Raw genomic sequence first — 11468 nt, forward strand, 5'->3', positions numbered from 1 at the left:
TGCCCTCAGTATCTGCCCCCTCAGTATCCTCTCTCTCTCTGCCCTCAGTATCTGCCCCCTCAGTATCCTCTCTCTCTCTGCCCTCATTATTTGCCCCCTCAGTATCCTCTCTCTCTCTGCCCTCTGTATCTGCCCCCTCAGTATCCTCTCTCTCTCTGCCCTCAGTATCTGCCCCCTCAGTATCCTCTCTCTCTCTGCCCTCATTATTTGCCCCCTCAGTATCCTCTCTCTCTCTGTCCTCATTATCTGCCCCCTCAGCCCCACAAAAGGCAGCTCCATGGGATTCCCATTGTTCCTGTAGGACAGAGAGTGGATCTGCCATGTTGCACAGCTCCTCAATGTGCCGGATCTTCCTGGACAGCTCGTCCTTCTTTATTTCCAGCTGTTGGATCAGCTCAGTGAGTGTGAGTGTGAGCTCCTCTTTCTGCCTGGAGATGTCACTCAGGAGTCGCTTCTCTAGGGCTTCCAGCTCTTCCCTGATGCCCCTAAACAGGGCAGTGACTCTCTCTGTCTCACCGGCTGCCACTTCTGCCACTTCTCTCCTGCGCTCCTGCAGCCTCTGGGCTCCTCTCTCAGTCTCCTCTCTCTCTGGGCTCAGTTTCTCTAGAACTTTCCTTAGTTTCTCTTTCTTCTTCTCAGAGGCCTCACTCAGCAGCTCCACCCTGTGGCCCCGGTGCTCCCTGGCCAGGCAGCAATATACACAGATACAGGCAGAGTCCTCATAGCAGTGATACTCCAGAACCTTGTGATGTACAGAACATTTTCTCCCCATAAAGGAAGCGGTGGGCTCAGTGAGTACATGTTCTGCTGACTGGCAGTGCCCCCTCAGGTGGGTATCACACAGAGAAGCCTCACACAGGAGACAGGATTTAGCAGCAGGTACAGGAGAGAGGAGACAGTAAGTGCAGAAGATCCCAGTCTCCCCCGGCTCTGTCTCAGTCGGACGGAACCGCTCCACCATGCCACGCAGCTTCCAGTCTGTTGCCAGTTCAGGTTTCCTTTTAAATCTCTCTCTACATTCAGGGCAGGAAGGATTTTCCCCTATGCTCCTCTGTGAGTCCCATGTTTTCCCAATGCAGCCCCGGCAGAAGTTATGGCCACAGGGCAGGGATACCGGATCAGTATAAATGCTCAGACAGATGGAGCAGCTCAGCTCGGCTCTCAGATCAGCAGCCGCCATCGCTGGAATCAGGAACAAGAAACCAAACTGAACTTTCCTCTCTCCCTATAACCAGTGGGTTTATCTCCTCTTCTTGCACAGGGAAGGGCAAAGTTATTTTCTGGACTTTAGATTCCTGTTAACTATTTAAGTTCCCAATTATTTATCGCCATTAATGAAACTCCCACAGGAAATTAATGTGGCTTGATTACACAGTTAATTGAGTATTTCCCAGCAGGCACAGCACACACACACTCCCTAGAGAGCCAAAGTGCCAATCACTCAGACAACATAATTAGTTTTTGGAAAAAAGGGGGAGGTCATGTTTATTAATTTTTTTTTTACTATAAATTCACCAAATAAAATGCGGGCCCCAAATCATTCCCATTTAAGGGAGAACACAATTTGCACGGTTGCATATGGGCAGGCCCACCCCCAGCTGTCATAGTATATATGGGCTTCTCCTGTAGGGATTCCTGCCTGGAAGCAGAACCAGTGCCAGTGAGCCCCTCAGTGGTTGCCCCTCCATTAAAATGGGCTTTGCTTGGTTCATCCCCAAGGCCAGAGAGCAGAATCCGTGCCAGGTGGATTCCCAGCGGTTGCCCCCACACAGTTCCAGGGCCTGCCAACCCCTCATATTGCCCTCCCATCTGTACTGTGCCAGCAGCCAAGCCCCCCTCATATTGCCCCCCATCTGTACTGTGCCAGCAGCCAAGCCACCCCTCATATTGTGCCCCCAGGCCCCAGCATCTGTACTGTGCCAGCAGCCAAGCCCCCCTCATATTGCGCCCCCAGCCTCTGTACCTGTGTCAGCAGCCAAGCCCCCCTCATATTGCCCCCCATCTGTACTGTGCCAGCAGCCAAGCCCCCCTCATATTGCGCCCCCAGGCCCCAGCCTCTGTACCTGTGTCAGCAGCCAAGCCCCCTCATATTGCCCCCCATCTGTACTGTGCCAGCAGCCAAGCCCCCCTCATATTGCTCCCCATCTGTACTGTGCCAGCAGCCAAGCCCCCCTCATATTGCTCCCCATCTGTACTGTGCCAGCAGCCAAGCCCCCCTCATATTGCCCCCATCTGTACTGTGCCAGCAGCCAAGCCCCCCTCATATTGCTCCCCATCTGTACTGTGCCAGCAGCCAAGCCCCCCTCATATTGCTCCCCATCTGTACTGTGCCAGCAGCCAAGCCCCCCTCATATTGCTCCCCATCTGTACTGTGCCAGCAGCCAAGCCCCCCTCATATTGCCCCCATCTGTACTGTGCCAGCAGCCAAGCCACCCCTCATATTGCGCCCCCAGGCCCCAGCATCTGTACTGTGCCAGCAGCCAAACCACCCTTCATATTGCCCCCCATCTGTACTGTGCCAGCAGCCAAGCCACCCCTCATATTGCCCCCCATCTGTACTGTGCCAGCAGCCAAGCCACCCCTCATATTGCGCCCCCAGGCCCCAGCATCTCTACCTGTGTCAGCAGCTAAGCCCCCCTCATATTGCCCCCCATCTGTACTGTGCCAGCAGCCAAGCCCCCCTCATATTGCTCCCCCAGCCAGGCCCCAGCATCTGTACTGTCTGTGCCAGCAGCCAAGCCACCCCTCATATTGCGCCCCCAGGCCCCAGCATCTGTACTGTGCCAGCAGCCAAGCCCCCCTCATATTGCGCCCCCAGGCCCCAGCATCTGTACTGTGCCAGCAGCCAAGCCACCCCTCATATTGCGCCCCCAGGCCCCAGCATCTGTACCTGTGCCAGCAGCCAAGCCCCCCTCATATTGCCCCCCATCTGTACTGTGCCAGCAGCCAAGCCCCCCTCATATTGCCCCCATCTGTACTGTGCCAGCAGCCAAGCCCCCCTCATATTGCCCCCCATCTGTACTGTGCCAGCAGCCAAGCCCCCCTCATATTGCCCCCCATCTGTACTGTGCCAGCAGCCAAGCCCCCCTCATATTGCCCCCATCTGTACTGTGCCAGCAGCCAAGCCCCCCTCATATTGCCCCCCATCTGTACTGTGCCAGCAGCCAAGCCCCCCTCATATTGCCCCCCATCTGTACTGTGCCAGCAGCCAAGCCACCCCTCATATTGCGCCCCCAGGCCCCAGCATCTGTACTGTGCCAGCAGCCAAGCACCCCTCATATTGCCCCCCATCTGTACTGTGCCAGCAGCCAAGCCCCCCTCATATTGCCCCCCCATCTGTACTGTGCCAGCAGCCAAGCCCCCCCTCATATTGCCCCCCATCTGTACTGTGCCAGCAGCCAAGCCCCCCTCATATTGCCCCCATCTGTACTGTGCCAGCAGCCAAGCCCCCCTCATATTGCGTCCCCAGCCAGGCCCCAGCATCTGTACTGTCTGTGCCAGCAGCCAAGCCCCCCTCATATTGCGCCCCCAGCATCTGTACTGTGCCAGCAGCAGCAGTGTCTCAAAATACGCATGCGTGTCATACAGGCGCACGGAGGTAAGCGCCAGTATAGGGAAGGATGGGAAGGTGCGCGCCACTTGGTTCCTGCTGCTGAGACATTTAAAAAAAATTAATCATGCCAGAGGGGGGTTTGGGCGGCGGTGGTGATCTGTAAATACTGTTAAATCTAAAAAAAAAAAAAAAAAAAAAAAAAGTTTTTTTTTCCTTTAATATGCGCCCCCAAGTGATTGCACCCAAGGCAGGCGCCTACTCTGCCTACCCCTAGTTCCGGCCCTGTTTACAGAGCTACACTTTTGTGTGAGATTGATTTTATATTTTCCCACCTTTTCTTTGGGAACTACACCCAAATTATCAGATTTCTGATTGGCAGGCTAGGGAAAGGGCTTTGCATTCTACCTAAGAGCAACTCTATTGTAGGTTTTACTTTTGAAGGACTTGGGAGAACTGATAGGTTGGTTGAAGATTGCCAATCTTTTTTTTTTTGTGATTTAAATGGTAAAATCAAACCATACTACTGTTCCCAGATCCTTATTGCCAAACGCTGGGGGCAGATAGCATTTACACTAGTGTAACCCTTTCATGGCACACTCACTTATTTTGGGCTGTATATTTGCTTAAAACAGGAAATTGGTCTCCTTTTGCAGATAAAAGGTACTGGGACTGGGATTTTAGCGCAGTGCTGCCACCTAGTGGACACTGAGGAGCACACCTCAAGGGGATTTCCACTAGGAAATAATCACACACAGTTTGCAGCAAATATCAACTTTATATAACTGGGTGTAAAGGTAAAATAATTATAACATGCAAACAGTAATAACCCTGCTTTGGGAACCTGGATGGGTTTAGCCCCTACTGGCTCAGTCTCTCTGGGGACTCAGTCCCACCCTCCACTCCTGGGGGAAATACCCTTTCCCAGTTCAGTCCTGGCAAAGTCCCTCCCCCAGAGCTCATTCCCCAGGTAGTGCTACCTGCCCCAAAGTCCCTCCCCCAGAGCTCATTCCCCAGGTAGCGCTACCTGCCCCAAAGTCCCTCCCCCAGAGCTCATTCCCCAGGTAGCGCTACCTGCCTCAAAGTCCCTCCCCCAGAGCTCATTCCCCAGGTAGCGCTACCTGCCCCAAAGTCCCTCCCCCAGAGCTCATTCCCCAGGTAGCGCTACCTGCCCCAAAGTCCCTCCCCCAGAGCTCATTCCCCAGGTAGCGCTACCTGCCCCAAAGTCCCTCCCCCAGAGCTCATTCCCCAGGTAGCGCTACCTGCCCCAAAGTGCCTCCCCCAGAGCTCATTCCCCAGGTAGCGCTACCTGCCCCAAAGTCCCTCCCCCAGAGCTCATTCCCCAGGTAGCGCTACCTGCCCCAAAGTCCCTCCCCCAGAGCTCATTCCCCAGGTAGCGCTACCTGCCCCAAAGTCCCTCCTCCAGAGCTCATTCCCCAGGTAGCGCTACCTGCCCCAAAGTCCCTCCCCCAGAGCTCATTCCCCAGGTAGCGCTACCTGCCCCAAAGTCCCTCCCCCAAAGCTCTTTCCCCAGGTAGCGCTACCTGCCCCAAAGTCCCTCCCCCAGAGCTCATTCCCCAGGTAGCACTACCTGCCCCAAAGTCCCTCCCCCAGAGCTCATTCCCCAGGTAGCGCTACCTGCCCCAAAGTACCTCTCCCTTTGCAATAGGCAGTTGCTCCAACATAGCAGCCCCGAGAAACACCTGCCCTCAGACAGGGGACACACACAGAAGACTTTCAATACCTTTTGACAGATGGATCCCTCACTGGGATCCGCAGGGTTAAGGCATCTGACCCAGTATAGCAGATCTCTCTTTACAGCTGTACAGTATTACAGTCACTGCTTACTGGATCTCTCAGTCTCAACTCGGGCAAAATAACAAGGGCCCCTTTATAAGCTGCTGGACCCGCCCCTGATTTTTGGCTCCAAACCTAGACACGCCTCCTCTCCCAACAGTGCACTGGGGCTCCCAGCCAATCGGGTTCCTCCCCAGTCTGTAGCCGGGCAGGATGATGTCACAGACTGAGAAACAGGGGAGAGAGTTCTCTGCTCCCTTACACTGGGCATTTCTGTTCCCAGAAGGCTAGACATTACATTAAGCATTAAATCAGTATTTGAGTACATTAAGGAACTGCTCTAGATTCTATTTTAGTAATTAGCATAAACCAGAAAAACTTTTCAGTCAGAGAATCTCCTTCTTCCTCTCCTCCCCTGTGTATAACCCAATGGCCGCCTGTGAAATCTCCAAGACACAAAACAAATATTCACAACTGCCTTCTTGGACTTAGGGCCCAAGTGAACACAAAGAAAGGTGATTACAAAAACATGAGAGAGCCCGGCTATAGCAGCTCTAATCTTTAACACTGTTGGATCTACTCTCACTGTGTGAGGATTCTTGCCCTTTGGCCCTTTAACCCTTTCACTGCCAGCCGTTTTGAACAAAGTGGAACTTCTACTGCCAGACAGTTTTTGAACATTTTGCACTGTTTCACTTTAGGGGCTTTTCCTCAGGGGGGGCTTTTAGTTTACCAAGGAAAACTATATATCATTTTTTTCAGGACAACCTAAGCTTTCAAAATATGGTAGAATCTTTGTGTAATTTCAATTCTGTAACAAGATATAGGCTTCTAAATGTCTTAAAAATAAAAAATAAAAAAATTCCATAATATAAACACATACACCAGAAACAAAAATTATTTTATGCACAAAAATACAACTGATTTGGAAAGTCCCATGTCTCCTGAATGTGCCAATACCAAATATATATAGTTTTATGGAGATTTCTCACTTGTATAGGTCACTGTCAGTGGGGGCCTCCGGCACCCACAGGGAGGGGGTAGTCAGGATCAAGGAGGAAGGCCGCTTCCAGCGAGTCCGAGCGAAGTACAGATGCGGGGTAATCCAATAGAGAGGTCAGGTTCAGGCAAAGGTCACTTGAGGCAGGCAGCAAGGTTCAAGGTCAGGAACAGGCAATGGTACGGCAACAGGAAAGCAGAGCAGACAATTAGAGACCCAGGAACACAATAGGAATATTGAGCTATACTCGGGCATTGAACCTGGGTCTCTGGCGTCCTTTTAAGTTTGAATTTGGCGCCATAGCGCGTGACGTCATCGCGCCGGCGTCCTTGCGCCCACGTGGAGCCCTGGGCGCTGCCATCTTGGATTTGCCGCGCCGAGAAGGAGGACGCCGCCGCACACCAGGAGCAGGTAGGGAGCGCTTCGTCACAGTACCCCCCCCACGGGGGGCCACTGGACCACCATAGTTACATAGTTAGTTACATAGTTACATAGGGTTGAAAAAAGACCAGTGTCCATCAAGTTCAACCCATCCAAGTAAACCCAGCACACCTAACCCACACCTACCAATCTATACACTCACATACATACACTATATATACACCCACTAGTACTAACTGTAGGTATTAGTATCACAATAGCCTTGGATATTCTGATTGATCAAGAACTCATCCAGGCCCCTCTTATAGGCATTAACAGAATCTGCCATTACCCCATCACTAGGAAGGGCATTCCCCAACCCCCTCACTGCCCTCACCGTGAAAAACCACCTACGCTGCTTCAAATGGAAGCTCCGTTCCTCTAATCTATAGGGGTGACCTCTGGTGCGTTGATTGTTTTTATGGGAAAAAAGAACATCCCCCAACTGCCTATAATCCCCTCTAATGTACTTGTACAGAGTAATCATGTCCCCTCGCAAGCGCCTCTTTTCCAGAGAAAACAACCTCAACCCTGACAGTCTCACCTCATAGTTTAACCCTTCCATCACCTTAACCAGTTTAGTTGCAGTCTCTGCACTCTCTCCAGCTCATTAATATCCTTCTTAAGGACTTGAGCCCAAAACTGCACTGCATACTCACTGTTACTGCCCCCCATACTCACTGTTACTGCCCCCCATACTCACTGTTACTGCCCCCCATACTCAAGGTGAGGCCTTACCAGGGACCTATAAAGGGGCAAAATTATGTTTCATCCCTTGAGTCAATGCCCTTTTTTATACAAGACAGCACTTTATTTGCTTTAGTAGCCACAGAATGACACTGCCTGGAATTAGACAACTTGTTATCAACAAAAACCCCTAGATCCTTCTCCATTAAGGATCCCCCCAACACACTACCATTCAGTAGATAGTTTGCGTTTATATTATTTCTACCAAAGTGCATAACTTTGCACTTATCAACATTGAACCTCATTTCCCAGTTTGCTGCCCAGTTATCTAATTTTGTCAAATCGCTCTGCAAAGCGGCAGCATCCTGCATGGAACTTATAGTTTTGCACAATTTTGTGTCATCAGCAAAAATAGAAACAGTACTGTCTATGCCCACCTCCAGGTCATTAATAAACAAGTTAAAAAGCAAAGGACCAAGGACTGACCCCTGCGGTACTCCACTAACCACACTGGTCCAATTAGAAAATGTTCCATTTACAACCACTCTTTGTACTCTATCCTTCAGCCAGTTCTCTATCCAATTACAAATATTATGTTCTAGGCCAATATTCCTTAATTTGATCATTAACCTTCTGTGAGGTACTGTATCAAACGCTTTAGCAAAGTCCAAGTAGATGACATGAACTGCCATTCCAGCATCAAGGTTCCTACTCACCTCCTCATAAAAGGCGACTAAATTAGTCTGGCAAGATCTGTTACCCATTTAACCATGTGGCACAAACTAATAGTATTGTGAACTGCAATGTATTCAAGTACCCTATCCCTTATTACCCCTTCCAAAAGTTTTCCTACTACTGATGTCAGACTAACAGGCCTATAGTTTTCAGGCTGAGAACGGGATCCCTTTTTAAATAATGGCACCACATTAGCAATCCGCCAGTCTCTCGGCACCATGCCAGACCTCAATGAATCCTGAAAAATTAAGTGAAGAGGTTTGGCAAGTGAAGAGGTTTGGCACCAGGCCGAGGTTTCTGAGGAAATTGACCATGGAATGCCTTCACAAGACGATGAGCATGTACATCAAAATCTTTCTCCCAGGAGCATTCCTCAGGGCCGAATCCCTTCCATTGGACGAGGTATTGGAGAGATCCCCTGGAGAGCCTAGAGTCTAGAATTTTCTCAACTTCGTACTCTTGCTGACCATCCACGAGGACGGCAGAAGGAGGGGACTGAGCAGAGGAGAAGTGATTGAACACTACTGGCTTCAACAAGGAAACGTGGAACACATTAGGAATCCGCATCTCTGGGGGAAGTTGTAGACGGACAGCCACTGGATTGATCACTTCAGAGATGGAGAAGGGACCCACGAATTTGGGACCCAGTTTCGGAGATGGTACCCTCAAGCGGATGTTCCTGGAAGAAAGCCAGACTTTATCACCGACCTTGTATGGAGGGGAAGGCTTTCTCTGACGATCAGCGCAGGTCTTGTGTACCAGGGAACTCTTCTCCAAATTAGACTTGGTGGCAGCCCAGATAACAGACATGTGAGCCGCCAGGTCATCTGCAGCGGGAACTTTGGAGAGGAGAAAATGTTGAGGGAAGGCCAAAGGATGTTAACAATACAACGACAAGAAAGGAGATCTTCCAGTGGAGGAGTGACTGGCATTGTTGTGAGCAAATTACGCCCACGGGAGTAAATCCGACCAGTCGTCTTGGCAAAGGGAAACATGGTTTCGCAGGAATTGTTCAAGAGCTTGGTTTACACGCTCTGCTGCCCCATTGGTCTGAGGGTGATAGGCCGAGGAGAACTGAAGAGATACTCCCAGAGACTTGCAGAAGGAGCGCCAAAATCTGGAAACAAACTGGGACCCTCTATCGGAGACAATTTCCACAGGGAAACCATGTAAACGAAAGATATTCTGTACGAAGAGATGAGCCAGTTCTACAGCTGAGGGGAGTTTCCTCAAGGGTATGAAGTGTGACATCTTGCTGAAGCGGTCTATCACTACCCAAATGACAGTGTTACCACAGGAGGGTGGCAACTCCACAATAAAGTCCATACCCAAATGCGTCCATGGGTGAGAGGGTATTGGCAATGGATGCAGAAGACCGCAGGGTCGAGAGTGGCTGGCTTTAGTGGTGGCACATACTGTACAAGCTGCGACAAAGTCTCAGACATCCTTGCAGATGGTCGGCCACCAAACTAGGCGTCGAAGAAGCTCAAGAGTTTTTTCAGAACCAGGGTGGCCAGCTTGTTTGGCGCTATGAGTCTGCTGGAGAATGGGAAGGCGTAACTCAGGAGGTACAAATGCCATTCCTATGGGAGTATCTGGAGGAGCGGCAGACTGGCTTAGCAAAATTTGTTCAGCGAATTGGGGCAATACAGGGGCAATGATCCTGGAAGGAGGAATGATAGGCTCTTGCTCTATAGGTAGACGATCTTCTGGGGAGAAACTTTGAGACAGGGCGTCTGCCTTCCGGTTCTTGGTCCCAGGACGATACGTCAGGACAAAATTGAAACGGGAGAAGAAAAGAGACCACCTCGCCTGACGGGGATTCTGTCTCTTGAGAGACTGTAGAAATTCTAAGTTCTTATGATCAGTGTAGATCGTGACCGGATGAGATGCTCCCTCTAAGAGGTATCGCCATTCTTCAAGGGCGAGTTTGACAGCCAGGAGTTCTCGATTCCCAATGTCGTAATTCTGCTCAGCGGAGGAAAACTTCTTGGAGAAGTATGCACATGGATGGAGCTTACCATCTGCAGAATGCCTCTGGGAAAGGATAGCACCTGCCCCTACATCAGAGGCGTCGACTTCAATAAAGAAGGGTAAGTGAGGCTCTGGGTGTCGAAGAACAGAGGCAGAAATGAAGGCATCCTTCAGGGATTGGAAGGCTTCTAGGGCCACAGGAGGCCAACAATTGGGTCTCCCTCCTTTGCGGATGAGGGAAAGGATAGGAGAAATGCGGGAAGAAAAGCCTTTAATGAATTGGCGGTAATAGTTCACAAATCCTATAAACCTTTGGATTGCCTTAGTACTCTGGGGGAATGGCCACTTCTGGATAGCAGATACCTTGGCAGGATCCATTTCGAAGCCCCTAGACGAGATAATGTAGCCCAGAAAGGAGATCTTAGGTACTTCGAAGGTGCATTTCTCCAACTTGGCGAAAAGAGAATTTTCTCTAAGACGAGAAAGAACTTCTTTGACTTGGGAGCGATGGGTTTCCAAATCTTGAGAAAAGATAAGGATGTCATCCAGGTACACGACAACAAACTTCCCCAGGAGATCCCAAAAAACATAATTAATGAACTCCTGAAAGACGGCTGGAGCGTTGCAGAGGCCGAAGGGCATCACAAGGTACTCGTAATGCCCATCACGGGTATTGAAGGCCGTCTTCCACTCATCGCCCTCTCGGATCCTGATGAGATTGTAAGCCCAGCGGAGATCCAACTTAGAGAAAATCTTGGCCCCTTTAAGTTGGTCGAAAAGTTCTGAAATAAGGGGTAAAGGGTATCTGTTTTTAACAGTTATTTTATTGAGACCCCGATAGTCAATGCAGGGACGGAGTCCACCGTCCTTTTTTTTGACAAAGAAGAAGCCAGCTCCTACTGGGGAGGTAGAAGGACGGATAAAGCCATGCTGGAGATTCTCGGAGATATACTCCTTCATGGCAGCCGTCTCTGCAGGGGATAAGGGATAGGTCCGCCCACGGGGTGACATGGTTCCAGTAAGGAGATCAATAGGGAAGTCATACCGCCGATGCGAAAAACATCAGAGAAGTCCCTGTAGATGGAGGGCAAAGCTGAAAGACTCGTAGAAGAGACTGTAACTCGCTGGAGTGGGTGAGGGATTATACAATGTCTTTGGCAGTACTGACCCCAACGGGAGATTTGACCAGATGACCAGTCAATCGAGGGGTTATGGAGTTGTAACCATGGCAACCCCAGCACTACAGGAGAAGAAGGACATGGGATGATCAGGAATGACATCTTTTCCAGATGTAGCGCTCCAATC

At 50.5% G+C, this 11468-nt stretch overlaps 1 protein-coding gene across 1 annotated transcript; it reads right to left on the minus strand.

Moving 5' to 3' along the window:
- Window positions 1-247: 247 nt before the first annotated feature.
- On the minus strand, window positions 248-1234 carry LOC116408361 (probable E3 ubiquitin-protein ligase TRIM8; the record flags this gene model as incomplete). Its single annotated transcript, XM_031895133.1, has 1 exon — window positions 248-1234. A coding segment is annotated over exon 1 (933 nt), but the record flags the coding sequence as incomplete, so codon positions are not given.
- Between the last annotated feature and the right edge of the window lie 10234 nt (window positions 1235-11468).

The sequence above is a fragment of the Xenopus tropicalis genome, chromosome 1 (genome assembly GCF_000004195.4).
Source record: "Xenopus tropicalis strain Nigerian chromosome 1, UCB_Xtro_10.0, whole genome shotgun sequence".
NCBI classification, from domain to species: Eukaryota; Metazoa; Chordata; class Amphibia; order Anura; family Pipidae; genus Xenopus; species Xenopus tropicalis.